This window comes from Petaurus breviceps, unplaced genomic scaffold, assembly GCF_028583685.1.
Source record: "Petaurus breviceps papuanus isolate PSGF00001 unplaced genomic scaffold, PetGlider_PUasm1.0 90825, whole genome shotgun sequence".
NCBI classification, from domain to species: domain Eukaryota; kingdom Metazoa; phylum Chordata; class Mammalia; order Diprotodontia; family Petauridae; genus Petaurus; species Petaurus breviceps.
The window spans coordinates 2,770,805-2,794,116 of NW_027187353.1; the positions used below are offsets into that span (position 1 = coordinate 2,770,805).

At 42.7% G+C, this 23,312-nt stretch overlaps 1 protein-coding gene across 6 annotated transcripts in view; it reads right to left on the minus strand.

Annotated features, from left to right (window-relative positions):
- The window catches only part of SGPL1 (sphingosine-1-phosphate lyase 1), an 84,016-nt gene that overhangs the window by 22,202 nt on the left and 38,502 nt on the right, over positions 1-23,312 (minus strand). For all 6 annotated transcript variants that reach the window (XM_069071112.1, XM_069071108.1, XM_069071114.1 and 3 more), the window contains 4 exons: positions 17,293-17,360; positions 4,340-4,487; positions 1,605-1,684; positions 1,003-1,131 (listed from right to left, as the gene is read on the minus strand). In XM_069071112.1, the coding sequence (XP_068927213.1) occupies positions 1,003-1,131; positions 1,605-1,684; positions 4,340-4,487; positions 17,293-17,360 (425 nt within the window). The remainder of the gene's footprint in view (positions 1-1,002; positions 1,132-1,604; positions 1,685-4,339; positions 4,488-17,292; positions 17,361-23,312) is intronic.

Genomic DNA, 23,312 nt, shown 5'->3' on the forward strand with positions numbered 1-23,312 from the left:
AAAGAAACTCACAAGAAAAATCTGGAATGTTAGTTCTCATAAAAAAGCCTATACATTGTTTTTTCAAAGCAAGATTTTTAAAATAATTTTTTAAGGAAAAAAATTAAAGTCCCAGGTCTGGGTGAAAAAAAAAAGATGAACTGGAAGGAATAGAGTCCAATCCAACACATATTTATTTCTTAAGTGCCTTCTAGGGACAAAATACTGTTAGGAGCTGGAGATAACCAAAAAAAACAAAAATTATTCCTGCCCTCAAGGAGCTTACTCGACCCTTGACCAGCCTGGGGGCTCTGAATACAAGAAATTCATTGCTTCATCCTTTTGTGAATGCTTAGAAAGGTGTCTGATCATTTTCCAACACAGGACTCTGAACAGGGTCTGCTGTAAGAGGCACGGTCTAACCAGGGGTGAGGAACCTGTGGTCTCAAGGACACGTATGGCCTTCTAGGTCCTCAGGTGCAGCCTTGTGACTGAGTCCAAGTTTTTATTAAGGGGATCTGTTCTGTAAAGTTTGCATTCAGTCAGAGGGCCACGCTTGAGGACCTAGAGGGCCACATGTGGCCTCAAGGGCACAGGCTTCCCACCCAACTAAGCCTGAGCTCTCGCCTGCTCCCAAATGCCAGCATCTGCTGGTAAGAAATGGAGTGAGAAGAGCTAACACTTATCTGGTGCTTTAAGGCTCCAAAGGGCCCTCCTAAGCACAGCTTACAAGGGGAGGTAGGGAAACATCATTCCCCACGTCTGAAAGGACTAAAAGATACATCCAAATCCAAACAGTGAGTGAGCAAGTCAGAAATCCATCCCCAGTTTCTTGATCTTAAGAGCAGCACAGTCTCCACAACACCATGCCGCTTTCAGCCCACAGAGACAGTGCAACCAAGCAACTGCCAGAGGGTGCCTCTCTCAAAGTGAAGGGCAGCCTAGGTAACTTCTCTGAGCAAATCCTAAAAGGAAATCCCAGGCTAAGAAATGGGAGACAAGTTAAGAGGGGCAGTTACTTACGCAGCCACAAGACTCTGGTCCGCCATTAAAGAGGGTGCAAACTATCCTCACAACCTCTGCTTCCATCTTCCGAACCCCTGGAAAGACATCTGGGTGTAATGGATTGCTCCATGCAAAATCTCCATAAACCTGCAAAGAAATGCAACTCAGCACATAAAGCAAAAGGGTATCATTTCAGGAAGGACACAGAACCATGCCAAGGGATGGCTAAACAGGCCCAACCACCCATCTGGTTACTCCATTGGGCATAGAAGGAGGGGAATTCATCCAGAAAAATTGGTTTTCCAACTTGTACAAAACAGAATCTGAGGAAACTGTAATTGGGTTTTCACACCTTTTCATTCCTCTTCAAACCACTCATTTCAAGTTTATCATTAACACAAAACGTGCCCCTCTACTCCCTAAAATCCACCTGTGCCATCACACAACTACCCCTCTCTTCCTTTCTTAGCCACTTATCTCTCACCTGATCACTCTGACAAACAATTCTCAGGATTTAGAAGTTCAATGCTGAATGTTTCTAAAGCTCTGTTCTCTTCAAAATGGAACACGTAGCATATGACATTTGGTGAGACATCTCCCCTAAAGCAGACATCATTTACCTTCACAAGAAGTTCAGTGAGCTTTTCATCACCACTGTACACAGTCCCAGAGACTTTCCCATCTTCCCAATGTGAATTACCTGAGAAAAAAAAAACCAACCCCAGCCATAAGTTAATGTCATTAGGTGCTTCATCAAGGGCTGATACAGAAAGTAAGGGAAGAAGGTTTGTTTCCGATAAAAGCAAAAAAAAAAAAAAAAACCTATGCAGGAAGAAATTTAACCTAGAATAAGGAAAGAATAACTGTGGACAAAATGGCAGATCTACATCAAATTAAAAGGTTAAATGTTTCAACAGTAATCTATCAACCAATCGGTGTTAATCAAGCACTTGCTACGTGCCAGGCCCTGTGTTGAGCACTGCAGAGATAAAGCAAAGAGTGAAACAGTCCTTGCCCTCCAGGGGCTTGAAGGAGACAACCTATGTGCACACCAAGTGGGCACAAAGTATACACCAAATGGACATGGGGTAGTCTGGGCTGAGGGAAATGAAGAAAGGCTTCATAAGGAAAGAGGAGACTGAGCTGAGCCTCATGAGAAACGAGGGAGCCCAGAGGCAGCTGTGAGGAGGGAGCACATGCCGGGCACTGGGGGAAGCTAGTGGGAAGGCCCAGGCAAATGGCAGGCAGAGCAGGGGGATCCCAGAGGGGGAAGGGGACAGGCTGGGAAGAGCTCTGATCGCCCAACACAAGCGTTTATTTTTGATTCTCAAGGCAAGAGGGAGCCACTGAAATTTCTCGGGGGAGTTAACATGATCACCTTTGGGCTTTGCTAGTTGGGGGGCAGGGTGACTCCGGATGATCAGTGAGGATGGATGTGTGAATGATCTATATGGAGATGCTGTGCAAACACATGATGAGATGTGGCATCTGACTGGACACGAGAGGAGGGTGAGAGCAAAGAGTCAAGGGGGCCCAGAGCTGTGAACCTGGGTGAGTGGGAGGATGGTGGTACCCCAATAGGACAGGACACTTGGTTTGGTGCAAGGATAATGGGTTCTCTTTTGGACATTTTGAGTTTGAAATGGGACATCAAGTTTGAAATGTCCAATACGTAGTTAAAGAGGACAAGGGAACCCATGGGAGCTGATGAGGTCACCAAGGGAAAGAGAAGAGGGCCGGGACAGAGCCCTGAGTATCCCCAGAGGTGATGGGCATGGCAGAAAGGTGGACCAAGAGAAAGGAGTTTCCAGAAGAACTAGAAGAGCAAGTATCTAGGAGAAGCTGGTCAGCAGTTTCAAATGCAACAGAAAGGTCAAGGAGGGGAAAGGATCAGATAAGGCCATTTGATCTGGTGATGAGAAAATCGCCAGAATCTTTGGAGAGAGCAAGCTGGCTGGTTCAGATCTCCCTGCTGAGCAGGCAGGAAGGGCAGGGGCTACATATCTGGGTCAGTCCCAATCATTAACCATTTGACCTCCTATCTAGAAAACCAACAAATTCAAAAAAAGATGGAAATAGTCCTGGAGGGGCTATGCAAAGACAGGCACATGGACACACTATATGACCATTCTGGAAAGCAACTTGTAATTCTGTTACAACATGTACTGGAATATCACTGCACTGTAAGAAAACATGAATAGGAAGATGACCAAGAAGCATGAACAGCACTGTACAAAGAGAAGCCAGTAGGACCAAGACGATGGTGGACACAACCTAAAAAGACAGGAGAATACGCCTCCCTCCTGGCAGAGGTGGAGGGCTGCACTTCAGAATAGGGCTCAGGCTGTCGAACTCGGCTGACGGGTTTGTCTGCACTGCAGGCCCCTCCCCACTTTTGTGGTTATTTTTAATATGGGATGCTCCTTGGCTAGGGGAGGGAGGAGTAAAAACAAGAGACATAGCAATAACAGCTTTTTAAAGGTAATAGAAAAATGTACTTATCCACATAGTTATAGCATCTGCCACCAAATAAACATGGTCCATTTGTGGCCAGTGTTCTTTGTTGAGACTACCCAGGCAGACAGACAGACAAAGGACCTTTGCTGCTTCTCATAATAAATCTGCCAAATACTTGTCATGCTGTGGGTCGCAGCCTCATGGTTTAAGCGGAGCACTGAAGGGTTTGCTAGTGGGCAAGGCTGAGGAAGCCCCGCCCAGGAGCAGACTGCTTTTGTGTTGTGCCAGTCTTTACACTAGGGCTCCCCTACAGTGAGATGACCATCCTCCTACGTCAGTGCTTAAGGAGTGTGGGATGCGGAGCAGGGAAACAGAGACTGTGAATGTGCTGGCCCTCTTAGGGGGTGACAGAGCACCAAGAAGTAACTTGAGAAAGCACTAAAAGGGTCACATGCCCCATGCCACTAAAAAGCATTCTTATTTCTTAAGTCATTGAACCCTGTTTTATATACTATAAGCACTTGGAGGCTGGCCTGCACCCAATTGTATACTTTGTAATATAGACTACCAAGTACTCTCAAAATATACTGATGATTAATTTTTAATTTTTATATTAATTTTTAAAGATTCTACTCTAGGCATTCCCACATGAATTTCAATGGTCCATAAGCTTTTAAGTCCGAATTGTTTGTTGCTGGAATCCAAATTTAAAAACAATTTAGATGAGGGAAATGCAACTTGAAAATATTTGACCTAGCCTTTGAGAAAAAGGAAATTCAAATATAAACAAATGAGTCCTGATAGCACAGGTTCCAGTTTTGTGGCTCTCTCTGACCTGCAGACACGGGAAGCTCTCACTTACAGGAAGGGCACGTTACACAGACACACAGACTCATACCAAGGGAGCTGTAGTCCTTGAGTCTCTCCAGAATGTCAGCTGTGCTTAAACCCTCAGCCGGAAGGTTTTTCACATACTCCATATCCATTTTCAGGAACGACATATTCTTGACAATGTCTTCCCTGGTCTTGTTAAATCTCTCCCTGATCTGCCAAAAAGGAAAAGACACACAATGAACAACCGGAATGGAAAAGGAGCGAGTTTAGTGTGAGGATAAAAACACTTAGCCTCGGCCAGGCCCATGTTTCCACAGAAGAAAGGGAAGTAGCCACGCTGTAGGCCTCTGCTTCCTGGGTCATACAACAACCTCTCAGAAGTCTGAAAAAGCAGCCTTCTATAGCTAACGAGATTTAAGGGCAAAGGGATTCGCACACACTCACAGTGCCACAGGTCAGTCTAGCTTATCTGAGGGGGTCAGCACTTCTTGAAAGGCAACAATTTCACCACAGTCTTGTGAATGGAGACAGCCTGACAAAGAGTCAGGGACAGAACTATGAAGAACATCCAGGAAATGGGTTTACATCATGATGGGAAGGTCTCGACTTAGGCAACAATTTTCCTTCTATGACAGCAGCAAGAGCATCAGAGCAGTTGGGGAGTTTTTGCCCTGTTTCAGAGATGGAAAGGCCTGAAGTGTGACCAGTGAGAGTGAATGCTTCAGCTCCATTCAGGAGCTAGGTCTGGAGGTTCCTTCCTCACAACGGAAACCTTCTGCCTGGAAGTCTATGGCTAATCTGACCTGAGTCACCCCCTATTTTCACCAAGCATCCTTTGCAAACACTGGATATGAGCCTGGATCTACCACCTTGCATAAGGAGGCACTACTCGGCCCATACTTCAAACACTAAGTACGGATTCTTTTTTTATTATTTTTATTTATTTATTTTTTATTTAAATGCTTTATTGACTGCTGATTTACATCATTCATTTCTGCCAGATTTTGAGTTACAAATTTTCTCCCCGTTTTTCCCCCACCCATCCTCCCAAAACAGCAGTCCCACAGGATATCCCCACCTCCAATCTGCTCTCTCCCATATTTTCTCCCATACCCGTTTCAACTTTTCCAGTGGATCTCTATGCCTCAGTGCCTGTATATCTTTTTTCTTAATTACATGTAAGATGGTATTAATAATAGTATATACACACACACACACACACACACACACAGACATATATATATTTGAATATTTGATTTTAAAATTTTCAATTCCAGATTCATTCCCTTCCCCCCCCCTGCCACCCACCCCCACTGGGGGGACAAGCAGTTCAGTATAGGTTGTACATGTGTGGCTAATGCAAAACAATAACATAGTAGATGTATTGTAAAAGACTGACTATTTTTCCCTCCCTCCTATCCCACCTCCCATTTGTTCTATTCTCTACTTTGACCCTGTCCCTTTTCAGAAGTGGGTGCTTCCAACTTCCCTCCCCCCCAGCCTGCCCTCCCTTCCATCATCACCCCTCACATCCTCTTCCCCCCCTATTCTCCTGGAGGGTGAGATCCCTTATTTAGTGTGTATTTCCCTCCCTTCTCAAGTCAGATTCAATAGGAATAAGGTTGACCTATTCCCTTTTGCCTTCCTATTCTTCCCCGTCATTGTAGCCATTTTCCCTTGCCTCTTCTGTATGAGATAGTTTGCCCCACTCTGTCTCTCCCCATCTCCTCTCATTATATTCCTCTCACCTCTTAATTTCACCTTTTAAGTATCATCCCTTCCTGTTAAATTGGTCCTGTGCCCTCTATCTATGTATACCTGTAAACGTATATACACACATTCACATATGTATTCATATGCCCACATACCCTCATATAAAGACATATATATACAATATGTATACATACATATATACACATATACATATATATTTCTAATCCCTTCAACTACTGAGAAAAGTTTCATAGGTTACAATTATTGTTTTTCCATGTAGGAATGTTAATAGTTCAACTTTGGCCAGGTGGCTCAGCAAGCAAGAGCACCGGCTCCAGTGCCGGGACGACCCGGATCAAATCCGGGCCCAGACACTCAGCACCACACCCAGAAACAACAACTGGCCATGCAACCCCGAACCAGCCACTCAACCCCGATTGCTTCAAAAAAAAAATAGTTCAACTTTGATAAGTTCCTTATGATTTCTTTTCCCTGTTTACCTTCTCATGCTTCTCTTGCTTCTTGTATCTGAATGTCAAATTTTCTATTCAACTCTGGTTTTTTCAGCAAGAATGCTTGAAAGTCCTGTATTCCACTGAATGACCATATTTTCCCCTGAAACATGATACTCAGTTTTGCTGGGTAGGTGACTCTTGGTTTTAATCCCAGCTCCCTTGATCTCCGGAATATCACATTCCAGGCCCTTTGATCCCTCAGTGTAGAAGCTGCCAGATCCTGGGTTATCCTGATTGTGTTTCCACAATATTCAAATTGTTTCTTCCTGGCTGCTTGTAATATTCTCTCCTTAATCTGGGAATTCTGGAACCTGGCTATAATATTCCTAGGAGTTTTCTTTTGGGATCTTTTTCAGGAGGTGATCGGTGGATTCTTTCAACCTCTATTTTGCCCTCTCGTTCTAAAACATCAGAGCAGTTTTCTTTGAGAACTTCCTGGAGGATGCTTTCCAGGCTCTTACTTTGGTCATGGCTCTCAGGCAGTCCAATAATTTTTAAATTATCTCTCCTGGATCTATTTTCCAGGTCAGTGGTTTTTCCCATGAGATATTTCACATTGCCTTCTATTCTTTCATTTGTTTGGATCTGTTTAACAGCATCTTGATTTCTCATAAAGTCATTAGCCTCCATTTGCTCCAATCTAATTCTGAAGCAATGATTCTCCTCAGTGAGCTTTTGAGATTCTTTTTCCATCTGGCAAATTCGACTTTTTAAGGCATTCTCCTCATTGCCTTTTTGAGCCTCCTTTGCCATGTGAGTCAGTCTGTTTTTTAAGGTATGATTTTCCTCAGTCAGGCTGTTGACTCTCATTTCATAATTTTCTTGCATTGTTCTCATTTCTCTTCCCAATTTTTCCTCCACTTCTCTTATCTGCTTCTTAAGGTCCTCTATGGCATGCAACCAGCTTGTATTTTCCTTTGAAGCTTTTGGTTCAGGAGTTCTGACTTCACTGTTTTCCTCCTGTTCCATGCCTTGCTCCTTCTTATCCCCAAAATAGGAGTGTAATGTTGGAATCTTCTGTCTGCTTTGTTTCCTTTGCCTGCTCATTTTGCCACTCAATGATTTGACTTTTGGGCTTTTTGCCACAGTAGGACCCTGCCACCAGACAGGGGAGTTTTCGTCCCAAACGCTGGGGTTTTCTCAGCTGCCGGAGGTATTAGATGGGTGCCCTCTCTGAGGTCTCCACACGCTCTGGCAAGCTGGACACACACCCCAGGACCTCCACCCTAGACTGCAATCCAGATCCAAGCAGGTTAAAGCAAGAGCGATGACCCCTCAGACTGGTGCTTGGTCCCCCTACACTTTGCAGGCCAGGAGCTGAAGCCGCCACGTGGCGCTGGCAGGCTGTGCTGGAGTCTCAGCAGTTTCTCGCCCCCGGGGGTAAAAGCCACGCACTCCCACTTACTGGGTCCCAAAGTCCAGACTGCACTGGCCTCTCACCTTGTCCTTCGCATCTATGTATTGATAAATCTGGAAACGGCCACAGCTGCTGCTGATCTGGAGTCCCTCTGGCTGGCGGCTGGTCAGGCCCGCCCTGGGGCTAAAGCCTCGGCGTGGTGCTGGGCTTGGCTCCCAGAGTGCTGCGCTGGCCAATTCCTGCCGGCCTGCTGGGCTGTCCTCAGCGGGAGGTTAGCTTCTCTGTGTCATTTTGTGGGTTCTGCAGCTCCAAAGTTTGTTTAGAGTCCCCTTTTTACATGAATTGGGGAGGGTGGAAGCCGGAGCCGCGGGAAGGTCGTGCTTCTACTCCGCCATCTTGGCTCCGCCCCCCCTAAGTACAGATTCTTGCAGGAGAAAAGAACACCTGGACATGAAGTCCTTTGCTTTCCAGAAATGGGGCTGTGATTCCAATCAGAAGCCCAGAATATGCTGAACATACAGAGCATGTGATTACGTATCATCCTCTACCATCTTGGGAAGAGAGAGGAATTGGTGCCAAATGTGAATTCTGTCAGGTTCCAAGAGCCCCAATTCCCAGATATTTACTAATCCAGACAGCAGAACTGATTTTCTTTCTTTGGCATCCTTATGATCAGATTTACAAGTTAAAGGGGACTTCAAGAAGGTCATCATCTCCTCCAAACCCCTTGTAAAAAGAACAGATGATCAAAGATGCCGAGAGGTGTGTTTAAGGTCACCCGGAAGAGTAAGCAGCAAAGCCAGAATTTGAACCCTGGGCTCAATCCAGAGCCCTTTTCATCATCACCACACTGCTTCTGCTTCTCTGGTGTTTGCAAGAAAACATGTTGATACCTCCCTGCATCAGCCCAAGATCACTTAGAGGGGGAATCCCAGTCAAATGGTACTTTCCTATCATATGACTAGCAAACTCTCACAACCCCACTTCCTAATCCTTGACTCAGAATCACCAGCTGCCTAAGAGATTCCCTTTGGTCAGCTGCCTCCACCCACCCTCTCATTCCCATTCCATTCCCTTTTAATATCTTGCCCTTTGCAAGCCCCATTTTCATGTTAGTAAACTTAGTAACCAGATCCCTTTCTCTTCCCTCTCTCCCACTTCTTTCAACAATAACTTCTCCCTAGATGCTAAGGGTGAAAAATCCATTTTGCTTGTGCTTTCTTCCCTGCCCTTTCCTGCACCTGTGTAATGGGATAAGAGCATCTGGAGGTAAAGGGGTCCTCAGAGATCAGCTAGTTCAATTCCCTCATTTTACGGACACAGAAACGGAGGCCCAATCAATCAGCAAGATTTACCAAGATTCTCTGAGGCACTAAGAACACAAGGACAAATGCCCCAAAAGAAGCTTTCCTTCCATCAGAGGAGACAAAAAGGTATATGCATGAGCACAAATATAAAAGGGAATCTTGCTGGGGGTGGGGTGGGGGGGAGGGCAGCAGCAGCTAGGGAAAATCAGGAAAAGTTTCTCACAAGAGGCTTCCTGGGTTTCTAAGAAGCAAAGATAAGGAAAAAGCACATTTCTGGCAAGGGCAATAGCCTGCACAAAGGCCCCCAGACAGGACCAAAGGGGGCAGAGAAGTGAGGTTTAAGTCTGGAAAGACAGGCTGGAGCCAAGTGGCAAAAGGATTGAAATGCCAAGTGGAAGAGTTTAAAATCCTGAAAGCACTAGGGAGCCAAGGGAGGTTTTGTAAGCAGGGGAGAGACATTTTGGCAGCTGCGTGGTGAATGGAATGGAGAGAGGAAAGACCTAAGCAAGAATGCCCATTAGGAAGCTAAAACAATGCAATCTCAGCAAGAGGCAATGAGCGTCTGAAGTAGAGTGGTGGCTATCTGAGTGCAATGAAGAGGAAAGAGACTAAATGACTTGGCTAATGCTACAATTAATATTACAAGGTGGCAAGTGCCAATGTCTGGTCTAACTCCAGCCTGGCAACACCGTGCCAAGGCAGAGAATCCAAGTGGCTTCTACTTGCCTCGAACATCTCTGTCAGAGTCTAAGGCAGGCACCCCCAGCACACTTGGTCTGACTGAGGCTCACTGCTTGATGCTGGAGGGGGCACCCTCCTCTGCCCCAGAATCCACGAGCAGTTCCCCTGTATCACTGCTGTGTGATCTCAGGCAGATCACAATCCTTTCTGGGCCTCCATCCTATGAACTCCTCAGGTCCACTGGGGTCTTCTCAAGGGTAACTGCAGAGTTCTCTAATTAGGATCCTGGAAGGTTAGAGCTAAAAGCAGGCACAGACTTGATCCATCTAGTCTCATTTACATAACTAGGGAGGAAAGGGTTAGAAAGCAAGGGAGCGCTGGGTATCTGAAAGGAGAAAAGGGATACCCTGAAGACAGAAAGAAAGGGAAGGCTGCAAACAGGAGAATACAAACTTGTCAGGTTCCATTTTTTCCCAAGGATGGATCCTGTTTATCTTTACCTGTAAAAAGAAAAACCAAACAAAAGATACAAAGGTCGGCATCTACACATGTTACTGGTCATGGACCAGAGTGCAAAGAGCAGAGCTCTTTATCTTCTTGACTATCTAAGCCAAGCAAGCAGCCTGTTGTGATTCAGGAAAACTCCTTGAGGCACAGACTTTGGATAGGAGAAGCTCTCTGTGCACTTGTCATACCCTTTCTTTAGAACCCAACATATCCGGAAACTTCTTTCTTTGGAATTTCCCAGGCTAAAAACTGCCAATTCCCAGGCAACTTGAACCTCTCTGCCAAAACATGGAAAACCATTCAGACCCTTCTGACCAAAGTCTCGTCCACATCCCATCCATTAAACACCTGATTTATTCAAAACCCATGAAAACCAATTAGAGCTTGAAGGCAGGCAGGCAGGCAGAAAGGAGGCGGGGAGGCATTGAAGGAAGGAACTTATCAAGCACCTTCAATCTGTCAAGCATTGTACTAAGCACTTTACAAGCACTGTCTCATCGGATCTTCATGACAACCCTATGAGGTAGTACAATTATTATCCCTATTCTACAGTTGTGGAAGTTAAGCCAGACAGAAGGGGAGTGACTAAATTTAAGCTCAGCCTCACTCCTGACTCCAAAGCCCAGTGCTCTAGCCCCTGCACCACCCAGCTGCCTCTACACTCCCTGGCACCTCCTTGGTAGCAGCCTTTGCCTTATTCTCTTCCCTGTTCCACTTTGGAGGCGTCAGTCCCAACTCCAGTGTGTGCATGGAGCATGGGGTGGGAGTTCATGTTGCCCTAGTACTTTAATTGTTGCCTCTGCCTCCCTCTCCATACTCCTTTGGGGGGACTCTAGATAAGACACATGGCCTCTATTTAAATAGCTGAAATCAAAGATCATATTGCTTTAACATTGACTGGACCATTTGATTCTTCTGTAAAGAAACCCAAATAATTGGCCTCAAAATATCCAAACTGGGCAAATATGAATGGCCAAAACTATGGGTGCCAAATAACAAAGTGATTCCTGCCGAGTTTCCTAACTTTTCTTAAGGTATAAAAGCTAAAGGAAAAAGATGGAGGGAAGGAAATCTGATTAGAAAAAAGAACACAGACCTCTACTCCAGGTCTTGTGACCAACAGGATGGAGAAGTGACACCTTCTCTGATCCTCATGACTCTAAAACAGGACTTCTACACAAAGAGACCAAGCAAACTCAGCTGCCCCCATGATTTAGGACACTGAGGAGCTAAAAGAGCAAAGAAATAAATGCAGGAAGGCCAACCCCTAACTCACTCAGCACCGTTTTCCCCACTAGCCCTGTTTTAGGTAACCCAGTCCATGGGCTTGCAACAGAATTTCTCCCAGGACTGGGGAAAATCAAAAGGCAGAAAGCTTACTAAGGAAACTCTGTGATGCAATACAACTGAGACTGAAAAATGAGGAACAGAGAGGACTGGGGAAGAACACACACGTAGGGGCAGCTAGGTGGCACAGTGAATAGAGCACCAGCCCTGGAGTCAGGAGGACCTGAGTTCAAATCCAGCCTCAGACACTTAACACAAAAACTAGCCATGTGACCTTGGGCAAGTCACTTAACCCCAATTGCCCTGCATCCCCCCTCCAAAAAAGCAAAAAAAAAAAAAAAAGAACACACATGTATAGGCAAAGGGAAACCTGAGGGAAAGAACCTGGCATCCAATTGGGTCTATTTCTGTCCTCCCAGAAGTCACTTGGGGGCAGAGACTGAAGTCAATGAAACACTGAATTGCTCAGCACAGGAGAAGTTCCAGACAGCTTTAAAGGTTCAGTCATCAGAAAAACCAAAATGAAAGGGGAAGGAGTCAGAAAGTGAGCAAAATGAAAAAGTAAGGAAAAAATATTAAAATGACCAATTTTTGGCCTGAACAGCAGAAATAACTGACAAAATAAAAAAAAAAAAACCTCAAACTCAGTGGCAAGTCAAAGAGAGAATAATTGATTGAGAATGAAAACATAAAGAAGTGAAGGATAATCTGGAGGAAGAGAGATAGATAATGTTAAAAAAAAACATATCTATCCAAGAAAACTTATTGATCATGAAGACAAGATCACAAAGAAAAAGAAAAAACTTAAAATTATAGGGATTCCATAAGAACATGAAGGTCAAAAAATCTGAACATTACAATGTAAGAAATAATACAAGAAAACTGCCTAGAAAAAAATGAAACAAAAATGAACAAAATGACTAGCTTGAAGTATCTAGAAAGGAAAGATATTACAGTAAACATAAGTAGAAAGCTAAAGGGCCTAAACCAGAAATATGCAGCCCTTGGGCCCTATCTGGATCAGATCGCTTTAACTGAGGAGCAGGAAGCCGCTCTCCAGCAGGGGGCTTACAAGGTGGATGTGTATATTCAAAGAAGTTTAAAGCAAAATACAAGAAATTAGGGAGGCAATGGAAGAATTCTTTAGCACAAAGACTTTAACCACAAGAATGTTTTATAGGAGCTGAGATGCACAGGGTGTGACATCACTAGGCTTCAGTTTCTAAAATGAAGAAGTGCTGCTAATCCAAGGAGAATCCCAGCCCCCACCTCTGGCTGGATGTATAACTCTGGCCACCCCCGGTGTTTTCCTACACCTGTACCTCTGGAACCTCATCTTACTGTGTGCTTCCTTGTGTGCCCTGGACCAAGGCTCAGAAATCAGGATCAACCCCATCCAGAGCAGACACAGATGAGAGGCTCTGGGCTCCCTGTCTCCTCCTTTCTTCCCTCTCCCCTAGGCCCTTCCCTACCTCCTTCATAACCTGTTCTTAAATAATAAATGCCGATTTATGACCCTCAAAGTAAATTCCAATGACAAATAATAAGTTCTATAAATTATGATAAAGACCTTCAGGAAAGGAAATTCAAGCACTGCACCTACCAGAAACCAAAGCATAGATAAGAATCATGGGTCTCAATGAACAAAAGAGCTCAAGATGCAACCTTAGGTAACATTCTCCACAAACCTGAGCCTACCTTTAAATAGCTTTCAATATGAACACTCAATAAAAAATAAGTGGCTGACTTCTGGTCACATAAGCAACAAAAGTGAGGACTAGACATTTTCTCTCATCCCCTCTCCCTCTCAGACTTTTCCAAAATAGAAATTATTTGCCAAAAATAAACAAACTTCAGCTATTTCCACGATCTAGGACTTCCAGTCCAAAAAGAGGTTTAAAAAAAAAAAGAACGAACCTGTGAACTCACTTCCTGCTCCAACTACCAGACTAGCTGACCCACTAGCTGACTGGTCATCCCCAAGTCTCTCTCCCCTCTTTCCAGTGGAAATCTCAGCTCCAGGCTGAGGAGTCAGGGAAGCAGGGGGAACCCTCTGCAGGAGAGCCAGGAAAAGAGGGAAAGAGGCTGGACATGAAGACATTTGTTGTTGTTCATTTGTGTCTAACTCTTCTTGATCCCATTTGGGGATTTCTTGGCAGAGGCACTGGAGTGGTTTGCCATTTCCTTGTCTAGTTCATCTTATAGATGAGGAAACTGAGGCAAAGTTAAGTTACTTGCCCAGGGTCACACAGCTAGGAAGGGTCTGAGCCCAGATTCCAACTCAAGAAGATGAGTCTTCCTGACTCCAGGTGGGTCACTGTGCAATATGGCATCACCTAGCTGCCCCAAGACAGTTCTGAATCTTTTATAAAGAAGATAGAAAACTATTAAGACATCAGTAAAAAAAAATTTTTAAAGGGTTGAGGCACTTTTAGAAATAAAAGCAAACTTGAACCAATTATTTGCTTCTCATATACCCTGGACACCCCAAACATAAAAACATAAGAAAGATAAACTAACACAGCCACCAAAGACAATTGCCACAAACTAACAACAGACAGACTGTTAAGAGATTTCTTTCTAAAAGTACCCAAGGAGTTTTCTTCCACAAAACGTCTAATATGAAATGCTTTACATGATTGCACACATATAACCTGGGTCAGATTTGTTACCCTCTCAAGGATGGAGGAGGAGAGGAAGGAAAAGAGAGAATTTGGAACTCCAAACTTAAGGAAAAAAACAACAAATGTTAAAAAAAAATTGTTTTTATACATAATTAAGGAAAAAAATAAATATTATTAAAAAATGAAATTTTTAATAAGTACTCCAGGGTAAAAGATGAAAGCAGAAAGCAGAACAGAATTTATGGTAGAGCAACAGGCCTGAAATACCCTGGACTACAGCTCACATCTTGCCTAATGGTAAACACTGCTTCTGTGGCACCACAGTACAGAAGAGGGGAGGAGGGGAGATGGAGGAAAATGGATGACACACCCTCATCGAGTCAAGGTTTGACAAAGAAAGGTAAATAATTCCTAGGCTCTCAGGAAGATGAGACTCTAGGATGACTGGGGACGAGGTATAAAGGAGGAGCTGAAAAGAGAGAAATCTGATGGGGACCAGACAATGGATATAATCTACAAGGACTTGGGGCTTAGTGAGACCTCACTTGTCTCAGGAGAAAGGGATCACAGCACCTGGGGGTGAAATCCATGAAAGGGAGGAAATCCATGACTGGGGGGGGCGGGGAGGAAGCTGACTGAGTGGAGTGCAGAGTCAAAGACGGAGGGAAATTCTTGCCATGGTGTGCTATGAAAATGACAAACGTGATGAGCACAGAGAAGCAAGGGAAAACGTACATGAACTGATTCAGAGCAAAGTAGGCAGAGCCAAAAAAACAATATAATCTAGATCCTGATGAGTGTAAATGATAAATCCAGTAAAGTGGTCGTTTCACTATTTGAAGTTATAATCATATGTAAAATATGGTCATTTGTTCCAGTCCAATAGAAACATGGGAAGAGATTTTTTAAAGTAAAGTTCTTAAATCTAATTATTAATGTAACAGAACAGGAAAGGATAAGAAAATGTATTTCTGATTCATGTTTATCATACAGAAATAGAGGAGTTTTAGCGAGCAAAAATTTAAAAATTAGAAGTTTATTAAATGTAATACTACTACTACTATGTAAAGATAAGCCTACACTGACGATATGACAAAAGTATTATTATCACTATCATCATAGAAAAAATTTTAGCAGCATAGATTATACCATCTTCTCTTTTCCTAAATCTTCATACAAATGGTGGGAGTAACAGAGAGCTTTATCCACATCTCATCAAATCTGCATGCATGCTCACATTCTCACACAAAACACCAAGTATAGCTGGATGATCTGAGGCATTATCTGAAATTCAGTAATGCTTTAAATGCAGCATTACTGTCCTTGCATCGTGTTTCAACAACTGGGCTAAAATAACTTGAAAATCAATCTTCGGAAACAGCTTTTGATCACTCATGCTTTCTTATCTGATCACTAAAAAACTGGAAGCAAAGGATGGTTGGAACCTCTCAGAACATAAGGATTTTGCGACAAATAAACCAACATTGGTTTTTATTTTAAATTCCCTTCTGCCTTACCTCCTTACAGTAAATGTGTTAGACGATCCTAAGGCAGTATAAATCCAGGATTAGTCTTCTCTCCCTTAGAAAATAAGCAGCTCCCAAACCTCCCTCACTCAAGTGTATGACCGAGGTCTGAAGCCCACAGCATCCTTTTTCAGAATAAGCCTGCTCATCGACATTAAAAATATGTCGATCAGTGTATCAACCTTCTTTGGTTATTTTCCTCAAAACATCAGGATATTTGGATTCTGCGTCCTCATCAGCACCTCTCCATCTCTCCAGTAATTTTAACATCATGCAAGTGTTATGGTAATGGGGATTTGAAGATCTTCCCTGCCCCTTGTAATGGCAAGCAAACAAGAACTTAGCAACTTGCTTCAGTTGAGCCTTGCCCTTAATTATATCAAGTCTTTGTTAAAAAACAGAACTTGTGAAACCCACAGTGGGAGGAATTTGCTGATGCAACAGGAAGGGGCAGAACAGGGAGGAGCTAATGACCAGAATAAAAAGCTGAGCACAATAAAAAGCTGAGCACAAGCTGAGAGAGAGAGCAAGAACTTCTAGGAACAAGCAGCTTGGAGGCTGAACTGCTAGCATGACTGAGAAAGGGGCATTCTTGCTTAAGGGAGCCTGTTTTTTTCTTGAAGACATGATGGAGGGAAGGTGAGGGAAGGTTTGGGAAGGCTTGGGAATGTTGGCATTCGCTACATTGGTTATGTGTACCAACTTCACGGTCACTATGATGAATATGGCTTTCTGGTTCTGGGATCTGGCTTTCTGGTATTTGAATAAATGCTTTGATTCTGTCCTCCATGTGGAGAGCCTGTTACATTTTGTGATTCACAACTACACCTGCATATTCATAGATTCCGTGAGTGCTGTGAATATCATATTGGGGTTATAGCAACTGAACTTGATTTTCAAAGCAATCAAACCAACACTTGTAATAAAAGTCTATTCACTATCCACTTCATTTCCATTTTCTTTCACTGTCTAAGCTTTTGTCTACAGGATGGCTCCACTAAGAGAAATGCACTCTTTGATCCATATGGCTACAAGGCATTCCAGTTCTATCACTGTTACATGTCTATTTCTTGTCATTGTTCCAAAAGCTGATGCCACTCAGCCCTTTTCCCTCATTTCATCCATGTTTAATGACATTCCATACCACAGACCCTATGACTACATTCATGCCATTCAAAACCATCTAATTTTCATCCAAATGTAATAACAAGCCTCCTCTCTTTTGCACTGGCAGTGTTTCCATCTGAAGTAGTCTGCCTTTGGTCCATTTTTAAGGTTTCTTTTTTAAAAAGTTAACACAACTGGGTAGGTTAGGTGGCACAGTGAATAGAGCACCAGCCCTGGAGTCAGGAGGACCTGAGATCAAAACGGCCTCAGCCACTTAACACTTACTAACCGTGTGACCTTCAACAAATCACTTAACCCCAACTGCCCTACCTTCCCCCCTCCAAAAAGCAAAAAAATAAAAAAATAAAAAGACCATAGAAAGATTCTACTTACCTTAGTACCAATAATAGGGACTCTCCTGATGATTCTAAAAAACTTCTTTTTGGCCCTTGAAAACAAGCCTGAAAGAAGCACAAAGGCAACCCATTAGTCAGCAGTTTCCAAACCTCCCCTACTCAGGCATCAAACTCACAGCAGCACAAAACTCCCTGAGATGGATAGAACCAGGTGAAAATGGAGCTGGAAAATGTTTAATAAAATTTTAAAACTACAACATAGATGACATGAATTTGTGATTTTCTAAGTCACTGAGCAGCCTGCAGTTTGACCCCAATGAAATATAGCTTCTGGTGGTTTCCCTGGCCCTCAGGCCCTCCTATTAGTTTTACTCCCAGCATCTCCAAATATCCACCCATTCTCCAAGCAGCTTCCAATTCATGATGTCTTTTGACAGAATCTACCCTCCTGTTCTTCAGCAACAATGTGGCAGTGATTTCTGACCCTGAGTATACTCCTTAATAATCATGGAGACCCACCAGCCCCCATGGATGACAGTACAGAAAGTCCTGAAATCACAGTGTCTCCCTGCTTTCTCAGGTGAGATGTGCCATGATGGTGTGTTTGGTTTTTTCAGTCATCCTTCCTGACGTCTGTCCTTCTCCATTAGATTCGGCACCACTCTACTCTCCTATTTCTCTCTCCCTCCATCCAACCATGACTTTCTCTTCTTTGCTGCCTCTTCATCCCCTTCCTAATTCTTTAAGACAAATGCTCTCCTTCTTCCCTCCATGCTCATCCTTAGTAAACTCATTCATTCATCCCTATAGCTCCAACTATCACCACACACTACCTACAACACATCTACCTTGATGCTCCCAAAACTTACATCTTCTTTGGACTTCATTACTTCTGAAACCTTGATGTTATCTTTGACTCACCCCTTTTCGTTCCCTCTAATTAGTGCCCCTCTCAACCCTCCTCCACACATCTTCCAAAATAATCATCCAAAAATATAGATCTGACCATGTCAGTCAGCCCCCAGCTCAAGAATTTTCCCTTGCCTTTAGGATACCAATTCTAGATGGCACTGCAAGCCTTCATAACCAAATTCCAGCCCACATTTCCAGAATTATCTTTACTTTTCTCCCTTTCATACCTATTCCAGTAAAACTGGTCCATTTGCTTTCCACAAATTCGTTATTCCATCTCACATTCGTGTACAGGTTATCTTCTGCCTAGAATGTACTCCCTCCTCCCCTCTACCTCTTACAACCCTGAGATTCCTTCAATTCCTTCAGCTCAGACACTTTTTCTGATCTTCTCATTGTTAGCCAGTTCTCTCTCTCTCTCCGTAATGTTTTTTTTTTTCAAATGCTTTATTAACTTCTGATTTACATCATTCATTTCTGCCAGATTTTGAGTTACAAATTTTCTCCCCATTTTTCCCCTACCCCAAAATAGCAGTCCCACAGGATATCCCCTCTTCCAATCTGCTCGCTCCCATATTTTCTCCCATACCCCTTTTGACTTTTCCAGGGGATCTCTATGCCCCAGTGCCTGTATATCTTATTTCCCATTTACATGTAAAATAGTATTAATAATAGTATACACACATACACACACATTTGAGTATTTGATTTTAAAACTTTGAATTCCAGATTCATTTCCTTCCTCCATTGTCTCCCACCCTTACTGGGAAGATAAGCAGTTCAGTATAGGTAGTACATGTGTGGCTAATGCAAAACAATAACATAGTAGATATATTGTAAAAGACTGACTATATTTCCCTCCCTCCTATCCCACTTCCCACTTGTTCTATTCTCTACTTTGATCCCGTCCCTTTTCAAAAGTGGGTGCTTCCAACTTCCCTCCCCCCCAGCCTACACTCCCTTCCATCATCCGCCCTCTAATCCCCTTCCCCCCCTACTCTCCTGGAGGGTGAGATACCCTATTTAGTGTGTATTTCATTCCCTCCTCAAGCCAAATTCAATGGAAATAAGGTTGACCCATTCCTTTTTGCCTTCCTATTCTTCCCCTCCATTGTAACCATTTTCCCTTGCCTCTCCTATATAAGATAGTTTACCCCATTCTGTCTCTCCCCATCTCCTCTCATTCTATTCCTCTCTCACCTCTTTATTTCACCTTTTAAGTATCATCCCTTCCTGTTAAATTGGTCCTGTGCCCTTTATCTATGTATACCTGTATACATATATACACACATTCACATATGTATTCATATGCCCATATACCCTCATATATAGACATATATATATTTCTATTCCCTTCAACTACTGAGAAAAGTTTCATAAGTTACAATTATTGTTTTTCCAGGTAGGAATGTTAATAGTTGAACATTGATAAGTTCCTTATGATTTCTTTTCCCTGTTTACCTTCTCATGCTTCTCTTGCTTCTTGTATCTGAATGTCAAATTTTCTATTCAACTCCGGTTTTTTCAGCAAGAATGCTTGAAAGTCCTCTATTCTATTGAATGACCATATTTTCCCCTGAAACATGATACTCAGTTTTGCTGGGTAGGTGACTCTTGGTTTTAATCCCAGCTCCCTTGATCTCCGGAATATCATATTCCAAGCCCTTTGATCCTCAGTGTAGAAGCTTCCAGATCCTGGGTTATCCTGATTGCGTTTCCACAATATTCAAATTGTTTCTTCCTGGCTGCTTGTAATATTCTCTCCTTAATCTGGGAATTCCGGAACCTGGCTATAATATTCCTAGGAGTTTTCTTTTGGGGATCTTTTTCAGGAGGTGATCGGTAGATTCTTTCAACCTCTATTTTGCCCTCTGGTTCTAAAACATCAGGGCAGTTTTCTTTGAGAACTTCCTGGAGGATGATTTCTAGGTTCCTACTTTGATCATGGTTTTCAGGTAGTCCAATAATTTTTAAATTATCTCTCCTGGATCTATTTTCCAGGTCAGTGGTTTTCCCCATCAGATATTTCACATTGCTTTCTATTCTTTCATTTGTTTGGATCTGTTTAACAGCATATCTTGATTTCTCATAAGGTCATTAGCTTCCATTTGCTCCAATCTAATTCTGAAGCAATGATTCTCCTTATTGAGCTTTTGAGATATTTTTCCATCTGGCAAATTTGGCTTTTTAAGGCATTCTTCTCCTCATTGCCTTTTTGAGCCTCTTTTGCCATGTGAGTTAGTGTATTTTTTAAGGTATGATTTTCCTCAGTCAGGCTATTGACTCTCATTTCGTAATTTTCTTGCATTGTTCTCATTTCTCTTCCCAATTTTTCCTCCACTTCTCTTATCTGCTTCTTAAGGTCCTCTATGGCCTGTAACCAGCTTGTATTTTCCTTTGAAGCTTTGGGTGCAGGAGTTCTGACTTCACTGTCTTCCTCCTGGTTCCATGCTTTGCTCCTTTTTGTCCCCAAAATAGGAGTCTAATGTTGGAATCTTCTGTCTGCTTTGTTTTCTTTGTCTGGTCATGTCACCCCTCAGTCACTTGACCCCTGGGCTTTTTGCCACAGTAGTACTCTGCCACCAGAGAGGGGAGCTTTCATCCCAAACACTGGGGTTCTCTCAGCTGCTGGAGGTATTCAATGGGTGCTCTCTCTGAGGTCTCCACACGCTCTGGCAAGCTAGACACACACCCCAGGACCTCCACCCTAGACTGCAATCTAGATCCAAGAAGGTTAAAGCAACAGTGATTACCCCTCAGGCTGGTGCTTGGTCCCCCTACACTCTGCAGGCCAGGAGCTGAAGCTGCCAAGTGGTGCTCGCTGACTGTGCTGGTATCTCCAAGGCTTCTCACCCTGAGGGCAAAAGCCACGCACTCGCACTTACTGGGTCCCAAAGTCCAGACTGCACTGACCTCTCACTTTGTCGTTTGTATCTATGTGTTGATAAATCTGGAAACAGCCACAGCTGCTGCTGATCTGGGGTCCCTCCGGCTGGCGGCTGGTCAGGCCTGCCCTGGGGCTAAAACATTGGTGAGGAGCTGGGCTCAGCACCCAGAGCGCTGCGCTGGCCGATTCCTGCCAGCTTACTGGGCTGTTCTCAGTGGGAGGTTAACTTCTCTGTGTCATTTTGTGGGTTCTGCAGCTCCAAAGTTTGTTTAGAGTCCCCTTTTTACATGGATTGGGGAAGGTGGAAGCTGGAGCAGAGGGTCCCCCCCGCTGCCCTCATTTCTTTACCTAATTTTTTCTCTACTATTCTTATCTGATTTTGTAAATCATTTTTTCAAATGTTTTTTTTTATTTTTTTCCCAGTTACATGTCAAGAAAATTTTTAGCATTCATTTTTACAAGATTTTGGGTTCCAAAATTTTCTCTCTCCTTCCCCTCTTCTGAGAATGGTAGGCAGTTTAATATAGTTTATACATGTACTATTATGTAAAAATATTTTCACATTAGTCACAGTTGCAAAAGAACAAACAGATCAAAAGGAGGAAAAAAGCACAAGAAAGAATAAAGTAAGTGGGAAAAAATATGCTTCAATCTGCATTCAAGAGTCCATCAATTCTTTATCTGGATATGGATAGCAATTTCCTTTGTGAGTCCTTTGTCTTAGATCATTATGTTGCTGAGAAGAGTTGAGTCATGCATAGTTGTTCATAACTCAATGTTTCTGATACTGTGTAAAATATTTTCCTCATTTCACTTTGGATCTATTTGTACAAAGTCTTTCCAGATTTTTCTGAAATCTGCCTGTTCATCATTTCCTATTGCACAACAGTATTCCATTACATTCATATACCACAGCTTGTTCATCCATTCCCCAGTTAATGGTCATCCTTTCACTTTCTAATATTTTGCCACTACAAAAAGGGCTGCTATAAATATTTTTGCATGTATAGTTTCTTTTCCATTTTTTATAATCTCTTTGGATACAAATGTAGTAGTGGTACTGCTGGATCAGAGGGCATGCACAGTTTTATAGCATTTGGGCATAGTTCCAAATTGTTCTCCAGAATGGTTGCATCAGTTCACAATTCCACCAATAATACATTAGTGTCCCAATTTTCCCACATATTCTCCAGCATCTATCATTTTCCTTTTTTGTCATATTACCCAATCTGATAGGTGTGAGGTAGTACCAGAGTTATTTTAATGTGCATTTCTCTAATGAAAAGTGACTTAAGAGTACATCTTCATATGCCTATAGATAGCTTTGATTTCTTCATCTGAAAACTACCTATGCATATCCTTTGATTACTTATCAACTGGGGAATGGCTTGTATTCTTGTAAATTTGACTCAGTTCTCTATATATTTGAAAAATATATATCAGAGATACTTGCTGTAATACTGTTTCCCAGATTTCTGTCTCACTTCTAATCTTGGTTGCATTGGTTTGTTTATATAAAAGGTTTTTTAATTTAATCTAATCAGAATTATCTATTTTACATTTTGTAATGCTGCCTATCTCTTGTTTAATCATGAATTCTTCCTCTTCCCATAGATCTGACACATAGATTATTCCTTACTCTTCTAATTTGCTTAAGGTGTCATCCTTTACATATAAATAATGCCAAAGGTCTGTCATATCTAACTTTTCTAATATTCTATTTACCTCCTAAATTTCTTTGTTTTTTTTTTATTGCATGTATCGAGTTCTAAGAGGGGATTTGGCTTTGCTGTCTATTTCTTCTTATAACTCATCTAATTTCTCCTTTGAGAATCTGGATGCTATACCACTCAGTGCAGATGTTTAGTATTGATACTGCTTCACTATGTATGGTACCTTTTAGCAAGACAGAGTTTCCATGCTTATCTCTTTTAACTAGGTCTATTTTGTTTTATTTTGTCTGAGATCAGGATTGCTGCCCCTGCTTTTTTTTTTCACTTCAGATGAAGCATATTAGATTCAGCTCTAGCCCCTTCCCTTTATTCTGTGTATGTCTCTCTGCTTCAGGTGTGTTTCTTTTAAACAACATATTGTAGGATTCTGGGTTTTGATCCATTCTATCTGATTCTGTTTTATGAGAGAGTTCATCACATTCACAGTTATGATTTACTACCTGTGTATTTCCCTCCATCTCATTCTTCCTCCTGTCTATCCTCACTCTCCTTTCACCCTGTTTTGCTTCTGTCTACCATCTCCCC